The sequence below is a fragment of the Giraffa tippelskirchi genome, chromosome 9 (assembly GCF_054371585.1).
Source record: "Giraffa tippelskirchi isolate mGirTip1 chromosome 9, T2T-mGirTip1v1.2.pri, whole genome shotgun sequence".
Classification (NCBI taxonomy): Eukaryota; Metazoa; Chordata; class Mammalia; order Artiodactyla; family Giraffidae; genus Giraffa; species Giraffa tippelskirchi.
Window position 1 is genome coordinate 145,306,307 of NC_137283.1, and position 17,025 is coordinate 145,323,331.

Genomic DNA, 17,025 nt, shown 5'->3' on the forward strand with positions numbered 1-17,025 from the left:
AAATGGTTCTAATTACCACATTTTCACTAATATGTAAAATTTGTCTGGCTTTATTTTTAAGAAACTCTATAAAATTTTGAGTGAAGTCAAGCTTGAAGTGGAGACTGTAATCAAAACAGGAAGGCACATTGTCCAAAAGCAGCAAACTGACAACCCTAAGGGGATGGATGAGCAGCTGACTTCTCTGAAGGTTCTCTACAATGACCTTGGTGCCCAGGTGAGCAGGGCAGGTGCACTTCCCCCTCTGTCTCTCTCATTTTTTGTATTCTAAAATTTCACTTCTGGGAGAAGAATGCTTATTTGAATTTTATGGCATCAATAATACATGTTTCCATTTATTCCAATAATTTTTATTATATATCTTTAAAAGTGTGTGTTGACTATGAGGGCCACTCCATTTCTTCTGAGGGATTCTTGCCCACAGTTCAGTTCAGTTCAGTCACTCAGTCATGTCCAACTCTTTGCGACCCCATGGACTGCAGCATGCCAGGCTTCCCTGTCCATCACCAGCTCCCGGACCTTGCTCAAACTCATGCCCATCAAGTCGGTGATGCCATCCAACTGCCTCATCCTCTGTCAGCCCCTTCTCCTCCAGCCTTCAATCTTTCCCAGCATCAGGGTCTTTTCCAATAGGTCAGTTCTTCACATCAGGTGGCCAAAGTATTGGAGTTTCAGCTTCAGCATCAGTCCTTCCAATGAATATTCAGGACGGATTTCCTTTAGGATGGACTGGTTGGATCTCCATACAGTCCAAGGGACTCTCAAGAGTCTTCTCCAACACCACAGTTCAAAAGTATCAATTCTTTGCGTTCAGCTTTCTTTATAGTTAAACTCTCAACCCATACATGACTGATGGAAAAACCATAGCTTTGTAGTAGTTATAATGGTCTTCTGAATTAAATTCACCCATTCCTGTCCATTTTAGTTCACTGATTCCTAAAATGTCAATTTTCACTCTTGCCATCTTCTGTTTGGCCACTTCCAATTTACCTTCATTCATGGACCTAACATTCCAGGTTCCTATGCAATATTTTTCTTTACAGTATTGGACTTTCCTTCCACCATGAGTCATATCCAAAACTGAGCATTGTTTTCACTTTGGCTCAGGCTCTTCATTCCTTCTGGAGTCATTTCTCCACTCTCCTTCAGTAGCATATTGACCTTATAGACACCTTATAGACCATATAGATACCTACTGACCTGTGGGGTTCATCTTTGAGTATCATATCTTTTTGCCTTTTCAGAGTATCTTGCTATTAAAATGATGAATAGTTACATAGAAATGTATTTTTAATATTTAATCCAGATTAATTTCTACATTTTCAAAGGCTACAGACATTTCATAAGTTGTTGTGAGGAAACTCCACAAGTAATAGTCTCTGTATAAACACAGGGTATTGGTCCTTGGGTTTCTAGATTGAACAATCCATTGAGAAATGTTAAAACCATTAGGACTCTAATAAATAGTATCAGGAACTTCACATTAATCCAGCAGGATTTAAAATCCTTTCCAGAAACATCTATAATTTGGACATTTTAGTGAATTTGTGGAGAAGTTGTTAGGCCCTTTATTGTGAATGACTGACGGGATCCATTAAGCTTAACGTCTTCTCTTATTGAGAATCTCTGTCCTGAAAACAGACAAGCAAAAACAAGATAAAACACAGAAACAAATGAATTGAAACATTCTCATTAATATTGAAAAGCTGTGTTAGATAATATATTAGACCCTTCTGTGGTTATTAAATATTAACCAAGTTTCTACACAAGCCCAGAGAATACAAGCTAAAATTTTGTGATCACTTTGAGATTACTAACAGTCATACGTTTCCTGGGCAATTTGTATTTCACTTCTGCAAGATTGGATTACTGATGTGATATACTGTATACCATTTTTGATACATTGCACATCTGGAACACATATGGTAAGAGCTTCTTTTTATATTATACAGCTGAAGTTATTTGTGAAATATTACTGTATTATTTGGGCTTCCCTGGTAGCTCAGATGGTAAACAATCTGCCTGCAATACGAGAGACCTGGGTTCAATTTCTGAGTTGGGAAGATCCCCTGGAGAAGGGAACAGCTACCCACCCCAGTATTCTGGAGAATTCTATGAACTGTGTAGTCCACAGGGTAACAAAGAGTTGGACAAGACTGAGCGACTTTCGCTTTCACTGTATTTATTAATTGACAGGGCATTTTATAAATGGTAACAGTGTGGCTGGTTTTTACACCAAATTTCTGTGATTATGGCTTTAGAATTAAGTCATTTTCTCACTCAACACAGCTGAGACTTTAATGTGTATGAGGAGTTACACAGGCAGTTAGAGATACAGTGATGAGCAAAAACATGTTATCTCTGCCAAGTAGAACTGTGAGAAATAAGAAAGCTTTAATCAAGCAGTCATACAAAGTAATGTCAAATTATCAGCCTAAAGTGTTATGAAGGAATATATGTAGCACTTTAGGAGTATGTGTAAAGAGGGATTTGATCTAGTCTGGGTTAGGAAAGCTTCCCTGGGCAAGTGGTGCATAAGCTGAGATCTGAAGGATGAGTCGTCGTAGCCAGGGTGAAACCAGTGGAAGAATTTTTGAGGCTGATGGAACATCATGTGTAAACGTCTGTGGCAAGAGGCAGCATGGTCCATTTGTGTGGCTAAAGCAGAGAGAACAAGTGTGGGAACAAGGTTTTGGAGAGATGTGATGATACCAGATCCTACCAGTGTCTTCGAGTTTGTGATAAAGATTTTAATCTCTGTCTCTGGAGTAATGAGCAGTTATTGCAGGGCTTTAGCAGGGAGAGAACATGCTCAGATATATGCTTTTCTAAAAGGTCACTCACTGCCGTTTGAAGGGTGCATTGCAACAGGCAAGCATGGATGTAAGAAGACCAGTTAGGAAGTCATTGTCATGCTGTTAGTGAGAAATGATGGTGCTTGAACTAGGGTGGGACACTGGAGATAGTATGAACAGATTTTTTAAATAGATATTTAGGATATAAAGTGAGCAGGACTTGGTGGAGGATTTGATGTGGAGATGCAGGAGAGAGATGAAGGAGACTCCTGGGTTTCTGGCTTGATTATGTGGAAGATCATGGTGCCATCATTGGGATGGGCACTTGAAGACAGAAGCATGGAAAATCATAAACATGTATTGGATATGTTGACATTTTAAGTGTCTTTGCAAGAGTTAATTGCGTATGTCAGACATTCACACAGTTATTCAAGTCTGGAGAATATATCTGGGCTGAAGATATAAATTTTGTGAGTCATATGCATAGAGGTGATAATTAAAATTTTCAGTGATGATGAGATTGCCTAGGGAGAGGATATATCAAAAGTGAAAAAAGAAAAGGGCCTGAATTAAGTAACTTTTGAGGGATTGTATCACTTAGGAGGATATTTGAAGAAGATGAGCTTGTAAAAGAAACTAAAGTATATATATAAGTGTATGTGTGTGTATATATAGTGTATGTATATATATGTATATCGCATTTCTTCATTTATTTATCAGTGGCTATTGTGAATAATGCTGCAGTGAATATGGGAATGCAGACATCTCTTTAAAATAATGATTTCATTTTCTTTGTTATATACCAGAAGTAGGATTGCTGGATGATATAGTAGTAGTTCTTTTTTAAATTTTTTGAGGGCCCTCCATGTTGTTTTCCATAACTGCAAACTTGACATCTGCTAAGAAAGCAGATCTTAAGTGTTCTCACCACAGAAAAAGGTAACTATGTGATGATGGACATGTTAATTAACTGTGGTACTCATTTCACAATTTATATGTGTATAAAATGATTATAGTACACACCTTAAAAACGCACATTGTGCAACCATATATTTTATATGCATGAGAAACTACATATAAAAAAGTGGTAAGAAGTGGTATTACACTAGGAAGGTGCTAGGTCTGGGAAGCTGAAGGAAGGAGGGTATTTGGAGAATGAGTGTAGGTTTTTGTTTTGAATATTACTGAAATATTAAAAACAAGGCATCCACTTAAAAGCATACGTTAGATTTTTTGCCATTGGGGTCATCACTGAGCTTAGCAAAGATGATTTCTGTGGAATGATGAAGGTAGCAGCTAGAATGTCATGGCTTGAACATTGTATGGGGAATGAGAAATGGTTTTTAGAATTTGTATGGGAAAGGTAGGAGAGAGGGAGGGAAGGTGGCGCCAAAGGAGGAGATTTGTGTGTGTATGTGTGTGTGTGTGTGTGTGTGTGTGTGTGTGTGTGAGAGAGAGAGAGAGAGAGAGATAGACAGACAGATGCTTGAGTATGTTTCATCCTTGGTGGGAATGATCCTTTTGAGAAGGAATGTTTGGATATTCAGGAGAGAGAAGGGATAAATGGTTAGGTAAAAGATTTACAACTTGACAGTGCCTAATTTAATATGCAGTACATCTTAAAATGTAGTGATTAGATCAGCTGAAGAGAGTGTAAATTGTTATAAGTTGAACTGTAAATTATTTTCTTCCTGGTATACCAAAATCTTTGGTAGCATTAAGTTTTATGATGATTGTGTAGTTGCCTGGGCATGTCAGTCAGATAAGTATCATAATATCTTTTAATATAATTCAAATATTTTTCTCCTGAAGTCTGCCTTGAGGTGCTATTAATTTAGAGTCATGAATTTTAATTAAACTCCATAGGAAAAACATTTCACTTTTAATAAGGAATTGAATAATAATCAATCTTTGAGACATGCAAGAGTAAAAATAAACGTACAGGATGAGTAAGAAATGCAATCCCATTTTACTTACTAAGAAACTTTGATTTCTATATCTAAGAAAGTTTATATTATTTTACACCATCTAAAAAATTTCATCCCATACATGACATTTCACTCTACTACTTGTAATGTTATCATCTATACATACATGCACATAAAAGGAGGAACATGTTTTCGTGTATATATTGTATTTGACATCCTTTAAAGTGTCAGCTCAGCATTAGGTTGTGAATCACTTTAGTCTGAGCGTACCATTGTGTAATGCCAGTGGTCAGACCAGGCTCAGTCTCATGGTCATGTCACTCTGTTCATGGCCTTAACCTTTTTAAGCTTCACTGTCCTGTTCTGTTAAGTGGAAAAAATAGTGCTGATCACAGGGTTTTATTGTATAACATGTGTAGATTCATTAATATAATATGAGAGGCTGGTAAATGTCAGTTAAGTTCATTTTGCTTTCTATCAACAACAGTAAGAACAAAATAGTAATAAAAGTTTGTATTCCATAGCCATTTAATGCATTTTAAATTAAGCGGTTAATTGTGAAACATGATTGTAAAAAATCTTGCTATTTCTCCCTCATGTTGATGTGTGTTTGTTTTTTAAACAGAATCCCTCGTTGAGAGGGTTTTAAGACAGCTTCTGCTCAAAATGATGAAAGATGCTATTCATTGATTCCTTAACTTTGTTGAAAGGACTGGGGCAAGACCTTTGTATATATATTTTTCTCACTAAAAACTCATAGCAACCTTCTGAGGGCTATATCTCTACCAGGGTCACTTAGGAAGTTAAGTGGTAGAACTAAGGTGAAAATTCAGGGTTGCCTGACACTTAACCACTACAGTATATTGTCTTCCTGCAAAAATGCAAGAATGGAGTGATTCTAGGTGCCAGAGATAAAGGTTAGGTATGTCTTGGGGGTTAACTATGAATTTGTGTGGATCTTTAGTTCATGCTTGTTTCCACCCATGTTCATCTCGCTTGTGCTTTTTTTTTTTTAAGGTGACAGAGGGAAAACAGGATCTGGAAAGAGCATCCCAGTTGGCTCGGAAAATGAAGAAAGAGGCTGCTTCTCTCTCTGAATGGCTTTCTGTTACCGAAACCGAACTGGTACAGAAATCCACTTCAGAAACTTTACTTGGTGATTTGGATACAGAAATTTCCTGGGCTAAAGTAAGTTGTAGTTCAGGTGAACCACAAAGATTACCAGAGTAATCTGTGGCATTTTGATCAGAGAAATCTAGGTAGATGTCATTTGTCTCCATTTCATACTAAATATCGTCTTTTCCTTTTTCCATTCTTTTTTCCACATCTCTGTCCTAAGAAAGAATAAGAATATTTTTAAAGCAACTATCTTCAGAAGACACACACCTACACGCACGCATGCATATTTATACATATAATATATACATCTATATATATTAAGATAGGGGAAAGATTTATTGACTGATTTTGGCCATACCTCTCAGCTTGTGGGATCTTCGTTCCCCACCAGGGATGTGAACCTGGGTCCTTGACAGTGAAAGTGCAGTCCAGACAACTGGAAAGGAATTCCCCAAAGATATTTTTATCTTGATTCTGAAAGAGATAAACTCACATGGCTCATCAACAAAGTCTTTGTAGTCATTATACTTATATGGTACTTGAACACAGTATAACTATCACCTTCAAAATCAGTGACATTTTTTGAGTATTCATTCTTCACAAAGTATTGTGCTGAATTTATTAATTCTTCTATAGTAACTTTTGTACCAGTAACTAATCTTTCTATTGCAAGCTAACTGGTGTAGAGAGCAGAGAAACAGAATTTTCAAAAAAAAAAATCAATAAAAGATGGAAGAATTTTCTCTAGTCCTATATTTACTTAGAAATCACATAGATTAGAGAGTTGATTTGCCAGTTCCCTCTTTTGAGGTGGACAAAGAATTGAATGGAACACAGAGTAAGTTTTCTTTTTTTTAACCAAGGCATTCTCTTTTTCTCAATTCATTTTCTAAGAAGCATGTATACTAGAGATAAATGCTGAAAGTAAATGATCAGTACTGTGACAGAGCTTTATATAAAACCCCAGGTATCTGTTTTGACTTCTTTTATAAGTGTCGACTTTTGGGGTGTGAAGAGGAGGTGCTCTGAGGTCGTGGGGTGATACAGTTCCTTAATTTGAATGCTCTTTGGAGTTAACTGTTGTAGGAAAGTCCAGATATTAGTCACTAGAAAGAATGTTCTCAGTCTAATAGCTGATGGAATGTATAATTGATGTGGGCTGTGTGGAGTAAAAGGGATATATGAAGGCAGTGAAAAACACTGGAATTCATGGGTTACAGTGGATGAACGACAACCAAAGGCACTAAACTTTATTTTTTTTTAATTAAAGTTTTTCAAGGAAATATTATCTCTTTTCTACAATATACTTTGAAAGTCATTATATTTTATTAGTCCCATGAGTCCTATAAGCTAATTGAATGATATTTGCATAGTGTAATACCAAAAAAGAGACAGGAGCAAAAATGATCTTTGTTCAAAGAATACCCTGTTATCATTTCAGTTTTTTGTAGGCCCATGTAGACATGCAGGCACAAGCATATATTTTAAAAAGAATTGTATCTAGTGTTTCATGACCTTTTTGAAAAGCAGGTTATATCTTTAACATTTTCTTTTATCTACAAGTGTTTTGTGTCACACTTTGGAGATAGACAGCATTTCATTGTATATTATTTCTTATTGTCCCATTCTTCCATTCATGTCCATTTAAATTATTACCAGTTTTCACTATTGTAAAAACTGCTGTGATGAGTATACTTGTGGTTAAATCTTAGCATATATTTGTAATTAATTTTCTGAGGATAAATTCTTAGCTCTAAAAATATTGGGTCAAGGGATGTATCCACTTAAAAGTCTATACTGGTTACGAAATTGTCCTTTAGAAATGTTTTACCCAACAGCTGTGAGTGAGAATTCCTACTTGCTTGTTTTAACTAAACTTTTGACAATGGTAGGCAAATAACATGTCTTGGTTATTTAATTAGAACATTTTCCTTTAGCATATAGGCCATTTGTAGCTTCTGTCTCCATTTGATCTTATAATTTGGAGATCTTTACCTGTTACAATTATTAAAGCTTAATATGTTGTGTATTGATGCAATTTTTTGCCATTCTAGTTTCCTTTCTGTTCTGTATATTTTTAAAACACTTATTATACATTTTTTTTAAAGAATAAAATCTTTTTTTTCCCTAATTATTTCTGCCTTTAGTGTTAAGAAAGGCTAACTTTACAACAAAATTACATAATTATTTACTTATATTCTCTTCTAGCTCTTTTATAGTTTCATCTTTTTTACCTTTAATGCTTTAATCCTTCTGGAATTTAGTTTGGTGTATGTAATGAGGTAAGGCTCTAACCCTTTTTTCCCCAAATAGTTTGCTAGTTATCTCAGAACTATTTGTTGAGTAATTATCCTTTCGTCACTGATTTGACCTGCTCCATTCATGTATTCTTTTTGTCTGTACTTTGCTTTATTTTCTGCTTCGCTGACCTTCTGAAAAGTTCTTCAACTATTTAATATGTGATTCTATAATATACTTTAGCATGTAGTTAATGACAGGATTTCCTGACTTGATGTTCCTTCTTTTGTATATGCTCATATGAATTTTAAAATTATTACTCTTAAATTCTTAAAAAAAAAATTCTTTTAGAAACTTTGGTTTGAATTGCCTTAAATTTATAAATTTGTTTTGAGGGGAATTGACATCTTTACTAAATTAAGTCTGTTTAGTAACATGTAAATGGCTCATTTCCTCTCCAAATTCCCTCCCTGCATAATGCTTTGTAAACATTATGCATATTTGCCAAAAAGTTTATTCCTGTGTATTTATTTTACTGGTATGTAAAAAGTATACTTTTCTTTTTATTTTAAACTGATTTCTTATAGCTGGTACACAGGCAATATCGATTTTTGTATATTTAATTTTTAATCATCTTTGTGCACTCATATAAATTCAATTAGTTTTTCAGTTGACTCTCATCATTTTTAAGGCAAAGACAGTAAGTAATGATGTTTATTTCTTCTGGAACCATTCACTCTTAAATTCCCATTTAATTTTATTTCAGATTTGAAATAATGAAGATGGTATATACAAATCACAAATTCACAGTACATTCACATCATTAGAGTAAACCAAATGAAACATCAGTATGTAACATAATCACCGACTTTTTTCAAAGTTGTATTGTCAGATTTAAGAACCATGCATATTTCACAACTCTTCAATATATTTCCACCGCTATAAAATTATGTAAAATTATTTTCCAATGCAAAATTTAAATAGCATCTTCATTCCAGAACTTAATGTTTTTATTCCATAGCTTAAAAATCAGCATTTTCAGTGTAGCCATTTTCTTTACAATAAAATCTATTACCATAGTTTGTGTACTGTTTAAATTTAGTCACATGTAATTAATTATTTCTTATAGTTTTTAAAGACTACTGTAGCCAATCAGTCCATAGCCACTGAAGGAATGTAGAAAGTTAATAATTGCAGTGAGCATGGCTGTGGGTATTCTATTTTTCTGTTTTTTTCCCCCTCCTTGCTGGAGAAGAACACTTACTTGAGAGAAGTATTTTGATGTTTTTATAAATATACCAGTAATCAGTGAGGCTAAATGAGTCTTACATCTTGACTAACTTGCGATTTTTATCTTTCAAAATGTGATTGAATAATGTGAGACTGAATGTGGCCTTGAGCTCCTTGAAATGATTTGTTTAAATATTATTCTAAAAATGTACAACAGCAGTAGGGTAGATATGTGCATGCTACTTTCTGATTGAAAGAACTTTTTAGTTTTAATTTTGGAACCCAACATTCTCTTTATAATTCTCTGGTCAAACTTACAATTGTGAGAATCAAGTTATCATAATACCATCCAGAGTATTACCTTTATATACTATGACAATTGCAGAACCAAAGCTTAGATATGCTACTTCTCCTGTGATGTACTTAAGCTGAAATATTTTTTGTAATGTTGTATGTTAAGTTACCTAGTTATAGGGTTGTTCAGTTCAGTTCAGTTCAGTCGCTCAGCTGTGTCCGACTCTTTGCAGCACCATGGACTGCAGCACGCCAGGCCTCCCTGTCTATCACCAACTCCCGGAGTTTACCCAGACTCATGTCCATTGAGTCGGTGATGCCATCCAACCGTCTCATCCTCTGTCGTCCCCTTCTCCTCTAGCCTTCAGTCTTTCCCAGCGTCAGAGTCTTTTCAAATGAGTCAGTTCTTTGCATCAGGTTATAGTCCTTGCAAATAAATATAGTGCACATCAGTTGTTTCCTGTAGTAGTCAAGGAGATAAATTCACTATGAATGTTTTAGAATTTTGAGTTCTGGGGTATTCCTGCTTTGCCCGCTTGTACTTACTAAAAATGAAATTGATTCTTTATATCTAAAGTTATGATGCAGATAATTGTTGGTGTGTAATAAGTTTATATTTAAAAATAAATGAAATAATTACCTTTCCACATCTAAAATTGTTACATTCTTTGGTATTTGTGTAATTAAATATTTAATTTTTATTTGAAACTTAAAAACTCTCATGTTAGCAAGTTGTGGAATCTTGTGCACTTTTGATGTGTGTAAGCAATCTAGGGAGTCATGTATGTATGGAAGAAAAATATTTTAAAAAGGAAGGTTGTGTAAACTTTTATAATGTTCTGCAAGATCAAGTGGGTCTTGGAATTTTTATTTTCTAGAATATTCTGAAGGATCTGGAAAAAAGAAAAGCTGATTTAAATACCATCACAGAGAGTAGTGCTGCCCTACAGAACCTGATCGAGGGCAGTGAGGCTGTTTTAGAAGAGAAGCTCTGTGTCCTTAATGCTGGGTGGAGCCGGGTGCGCACCTGGACTGAGGATTGGTGCAACACCTTGATGGTAAGTTTCAGGAAGAATTTCATGGTGAAATCGTTTCTCCTATAAATACATAAAAACGAATACAGCTTTGATTGGAATTCCAAATTGTATTTTCTGTTTGTCACAATAATGTTTTGCTTGTGAATTAATTTCATTTAGGCTACATTTTATCTTTTTCTTTGAAAAGATAATAACTAGAAAGAGTTCAAAGTATTTCTGTTAAGTAATAAACCATCTGTGATATACATAGAAATATGTACTTGAACATCTTACTAAATGTAACTTATTTGCAACATTTTAAATGACTTAATATTGTATTTAATTTTCATACTATTACAGGCTATATGTATAATGTTTTTAATGTTCTAAAATTAGTGTACTAGTTAAGGGCACAGGTTCTAATATTGGAGAGCCCAAGTTAAAGTTTTGACTATAAACTGGAGGACCTTGGTCAAGTTACTTAAGCACTCTCTAAATCTCAGTGTTCTCATATGTAAAATGGACATTATTATAATTTTTACCTCATACAGTTTTTGTGATTATATAGTATAAAACATGTAGGGCTCATATAACTAAAAACAATCAATTTTAGATATTATTATGATAATTACGGTAGTTGTTAAATGTTATATGCGATTAATCTTTGGTTATACCACTACACAATTAACTAGTATTTCATGAAAATAGTGACCCTCTACTTTCATAATGTTTTCTGTTTCTCTTATATTAATACTAACAATGAATACTATATGGCAGCATTACCATCTCCTCTGTTAAAAAGAGTTCTCATCTATAAATTATTATTTGTTCTGATATATCTGAGATAGGACTTTTCCCAAATTCATAGAATTACTGGATAATGGATAGAAACAGAGAAGAATAAATTATCGTGTGTTTCAATATTTACTGAAATCAATCAGAATGTGTAGGGGATTGAAGCTGGTGGGCTTACGTCTTGACCTGTCAGATTCATATTCAGAGTTCATCTACAACTTACTATCTTCATAACCTTGTGTGAATTACTTAATTTCACTAAGTTTTAATTTCCCTATATATAAAATGGAATTAAAAGAACATATTCAACAAAGTTGTTAAGTGTTGAATAACAAATGTGAAATCTTGGCTCATAGAATATGTTCTTTAACTATTTTATGTATTCATTTATATTGTAACTAGTTTTATTCCATATTCTCATAGTCCTTAACTTCTGTTTTCTGCAGTCTGTACCTTCTAAATTCTCCTTTCAAATAATACCTTTCTATTTCTATTATAACATTTGATTTACCTGCTTTGGTCTGATGTTTATCAATTCTTCTTAATTAGAATCCAGACCAGTGTCAAAACTTTTCTTATGTCATTTATTCTCATTTTTCAATGATTTTTTTCATATTATATGTTAATAATTTGCTTATTTTTAAACTTACTTCATCCTATAAAATATATGTCCTAAAAGTTGTTAATTTCATCCTAAGGCTCCTACACTCTTTTTGATCAAATTCTAAATTCTTGCTTTTGCCTCAGGAATTCTGCCCTATTTTAACTGGCTGAAGTGTTTGCTTCTGTTTTCAAATTTATACTCTCAATCACATGTTATATCATGCTTCAGGAAATATCACTGAGGTCTATGCCAAGTGTCATGTTAAGTGCTGATGGTACTGAGCTGAAAAGACATGGGCCCTGCCTCAAGCACTCAAGCTTTGAGTAGGCAAAATCTTATTCAACCATATTTGAATCTCTTTTTATACTAGTAGTTCCTTAAATGAGTTCTTAACAAATATGATCAAGGCAGGACCAATAAGATTATTTGTAATATATGAATGAGAAATAGGGATTAAAATGAAATGAAATTTATAGAAGAACTTTTTGCTGTTTATTCTTCCACTTTTCATTGTGTTGAGGTCTAAATTAAAATGAAAAAGTACCCAACCACAGCTGTGCTTCCCTAGTGGCTCAGACAGTAAAGAATCTGCTGGCAATGTGGGAGACCCAGGTTTGGTCCCTGGGTTGGGAAGATCCCCTAGAGAAGGGAATGGCTACCCACTCCAGTATTCTTGCCTGGAGAATTCCATGGACAGAGGAGCCTGGCTACAGTACATAGGATAGTAGAGTTGGACACGACTGAGCGACTAACACTTTCACTTTTACAGCTGTGCATTTTTTGGAATGAGATTTATCCATTGGAGAAGAGCTTTGCAGGAAGGTAGAAGTTCTTCTTGAAATTCAGCATTACTTAGGTCTTTGAAGACCTTTTAAATGTCTTCGAAGGTTATTGTCTTAATAATTTCATATGGTCGTATCAGTGTTTTATTAATTCCTTTCTAGAACCATCAGAACCAGTTGGAAATATTTGATGGAAATGTTGCTCACATAAGCACCTGGCTTTATCAAGCTGAAGCACTGTTGGATGAGATCGAAAAAAAGCCAGCAAGCAAACGAGAAGAAATTGTGAAGGTAACAGACGTAGAGGATCAGTAACACTTCTGAGAATGGAAGGTTTTGCTGTCGCCTTTCTTTTGAGGAATACTCCAAGTTACTTGTACACATGTGCTTCTTGTGCAGTAGATTTATTAACTTTTATGTTGGTGGGATAAATAGAATGAGTTTTTTTTTGTCTTAGCTAAATTTTTGTTCCATTCGTCCTAGGTGAGAATTGGCTTCTAAAAGTGCCACATTATGGAATTGTTAACATAATTCTTCCATTGTAATTTAATAAGCTAGGAAAACACAAAATACTTCTTCATTTTGTCATGCTGCATAGTTGAATGCTGCATTGCTAGTTAACAGCGGAAGTGCATTCTTAGTTATTTTTTTCATGACTTGCAAAATTTGGTGGCACTGCAGAAAGTCGGAGCAAAACTGACTTCATAATGAGTATTTGGCTTTCATTTCTTGCTGCATATTCCACACCGACCCAGCTTTTCAGAGGAATCAGCTGTGAAAAAAAAGATAGTACACTTTTTCAGAAGTGCAGTATGGCAGACTTCTTCCCTTTGTCTCAGTGTCTTGATACCCTTACTCACTGGTGATAGGCAAAGAAGAAATTGTTGTCTTGGGGACTACAGAGTCTCAAAAAAGTGACAAGAGTACCCCTTATTCTTTCCTGTGTTTTTACATTTTGTTTCAAAGTTGAAGGTCAGACCTAACTTTTAAGAATTCCCCCTGGGAAATCTTTTCTATCTACCGCTCAGGCCCCACCAATCCTTCTTTGGAACTCTCTGACACATCAGACATGGATGAACAGTAGAATTCTGGGTTACAAATATACTCTCGCAACATTTTGCAGACATCACTAAATGAATCTTTTTTTCCCCTTTATGTTGTTTATTGATGACAGGAAACACTGCATAATTAAAGATTTGATGAGGAACCTGCAAATAATAAAGAATGTGTCTGTTGCCACCAAAATAACAATTATTTCAGGTCCTTTAGATGTTACAGAGCTTTTTCACACCAGATGGTTCATATGAAATGAAACCATTTTAGGGTGTTTAATTATGCATCTATAAAACCTTTAAAGAATGAGATAGTTTCCTTTCTTCACTACATTTTCCTTATTTCCAGGACTATACTTTTTAGTGAATTTATTAAGTTTATTACATTTATTAAATCACTAACATGTTTAACATAACCTTTAAACAATTTTTCATGAAAGCCAAGACCTATTTACAAAGTATTTATTTCTTTCCACTTGATTTTTCTTAAAGAGAATTTCAGGAATCTCTATACAACTAGCAAAATTTGAGACAAGCAGTGGCTGTTTTTTTTTTTTTTTTTTAATTTGACAATCAGATTTAGATGCAAGAGAACACATACTAAAAGTTCCATAGTTAAGCTGATGTTCTCCTGTTTCTATCTACATATACTAATTTAAAAGCTACTTCCTCAAACTACTTATTTTCTCTCAGCCACCATAACAAGTAAGCACAGATTCTTCAGAGCAGTGGATTAGGCTCCATGTCTGAGAACATTGAGTGCCTTGCGGTATCCTTCATTGTTGTAAATCACCAGGAAAACATCTGCAGAATTTATAGATACATATAGATAAGCTAGTACTTCACTCAAAATGTACTTACAGCCATACTCCTGAGAGAATTCCAGCACTCTTCAAAAACTTATGAATGAAGTAGGAATTGAGGCAGGTATTTGCATTCCTTTCTTAGGCCTGAAAATGAATTTAATGACCATTATGAAATTAGCCAGAGGAAACTTCATAATGTTGTTGTACATTTTAGTTAAAAACTAAATGATAATATTCAACTCTCTTCCAAATCAGTGTACCTTCACCAAGGAAAGGGGGATGGTGGTAAACAAGATTTCTAGGGGGAAAAGAAGTTAAAGTCTGTTCCTTGCTACTTAATCTTTTATCAGCCTCAAGAAGCTTTACAACTCTTAAAATAAGATGGTTGAAGAAATGACACAATAAATCTTACAGACTATTCCATTATAAAGTTTTATATAAACTGGGAGTAGTTTAAAATGCTTCCATATAGCATGAATGAGTCTCTCTTTTTTTAAATATATGAACAGCTCTTATTCAAATTGATGGTACTGAACTCTCTTAGTAGGAATCTCAGACATTTGTTTAAGCTCCCTTTACTTCCCAGTTAGCACTGCAACCATGCTTGGTTTTGATTTTTCCCATGTGATAATCTCGTGCTTTCTTACAATTAGCGTTTACTCTCTGAGATGGATGATGTCAACCTCCAAGTACAAAATGTCCGAGATCAAGCTGTTGTTTTGATGAGTGCACGTGGAGGCTCAAGCCGGGAGCTTGTAGAACCAAAATTAGCTGAATTGAACAGAAATTTTGAAAAGGTCTCTCAACACATCAGAAGTGCCAAAGTAAGTAATTATGTTTTTATATAAAACTATTTTCTTGTACACATGTAGCTGAATGTTAGTTATATTGGCAAGCAGGTTCTTTACCACTAGCGCCACCTCGGAATCCCCAGTTATATGATATATGCAACACAAAATTAGATGAAAATGGTTTTATCACTTTTCTTTGATTGGAGCGTTTGTTCTTATTTATGATTGTGCATATGAAGGAGAGAATCTAAGAAGTTAGTATTAAAGATAATAACCCATTTGAGAAAAGGTTTCAAATATTGAAATTATCTAAGAGGAAGGGTCCTTATTTTTGTAGGAAGTAAATATTCTCTAACTTTTGCTTTGTTTTGAAATATCTGATGTTGTTGTTGTTTAGTTGCTAAGTCCTGTCCGACTCTTTGCGACCCCATGGACTCCAGCCCACCAGGCACCTCTGTCCATGGGATTTCCCAGGCAAGGATAACAGAATGGGTTACCATTTCCTTCTACAGGGGATTTTCCTGCCCCAGGGATCAAACTTGGGTCTCCTACATTTGCAGGCAGATTCTTTACCACTGAGCCACCAGGGAATCCCAAAATATCGGATATAATAGGCTAAACTATCTTTCGTAGCCTATGAATACACTTAGATTATTTGCAACTTAAAGAAAACAAACAAAAATCTTGCTTTAACTCTTGCCTTCCTTACCTTTGACCCTACTTCCTTACCTTGTGACCGAAGTTTACTTATTTAGTCTTTTCAGTAGCTCTATGGGAGATTTTTCCTACAAACGTAAAAGAGTAATAATATAGGAGACATAGGAGGTGGATTGAAAGAAAGTACAAAGAAAATGATTATTTTTCCCATAAATAATTTCTGTTAGCATGTTGCCATGTATTTCTATTCTTATATGTATGTGATATTAAAGTATCAAAATTTTTATATTGTTTTGTGTATTCTCCTTTGACAAGGTTTTTAACAGCTATTCAATTGTATGATCTGTTATGGTTTTTAAGTCAGTTTTCCACTTTTATTGTGCTTTTATAAATATTGTCCTATTAAAATTCTCTATGTGTTTCTTTTTGCTTGTCTCTTAATATGCCCTTAGGATCACTTCATAGAATTCCTTGAAATTGTTGTGAAAGTTGTACATATAAATGCAGTTAAATAGATTTTTCCAGAGAGGTTGCTAGCTTCCCCATGTTTAATCAACACTCCCAGTTTTCCTGCATTTAATTTTATTAAAGTTGTTACATTGATTTTGGACTTCTCCAGTGGCTCGCTGGTAAAGAATCTGCCTGTATTGCAGGAGATTTAGGTGACATGGGTTCTATCCCTGGGTTGGGAAGATCTTCTGGAGACAGGGCATGGCAACCCACTATAGTATTCTGGCCTGGAGAATCCCATGGACCGAGGAGCCTGGTGGGCTGCAGTCCATGGGGTCATGAAGAGTCAAAAACGACTGAAGCGACTGAGCATGCACACACATTGATTTTAGGCACACCCATATAAACTATTTCTATATAGATATTGTCTGAAAGTATTGCATTGAGAAAGATAGCCTTTTTTGAAGT

The 17,025-nt window shown here is 34.7% G+C and overlaps 1 protein-coding gene across 3 annotated transcripts in view; it reads left to right on the forward strand.

The window, feature by feature from the left end:
* UTRN (utrophin) overlaps positions 1 to 17,025 on the forward strand; it is a 538,953-nt gene that overhangs the window by 200,212 nt on the left and 321,716 nt on the right. Inside the window, exons 33-37 of one of the 3 annotated variants that reach the window (XM_081531053.1) lie at positions 62 to 217; positions 5,741 to 5,911; positions 10,483 to 10,662; positions 12,964 to 13,092; positions 15,313 to 15,483. In XM_081531053.1, the coding sequence (XP_081387179.1) occupies positions 62 to 217; positions 5,741 to 5,911; positions 10,483 to 10,662; positions 12,964 to 13,092; positions 15,313 to 15,483 (807 nt within the window). Of the gene's footprint in view, positions 1 to 61; positions 218 to 5,740; positions 5,912 to 10,482; positions 10,663 to 12,963; positions 13,093 to 15,312; positions 15,484 to 17,025 lie in introns of those variants that run through there. The other 2 variants (XM_081531054.1, XM_081531057.1) reach the window with 2 other exon arrangements.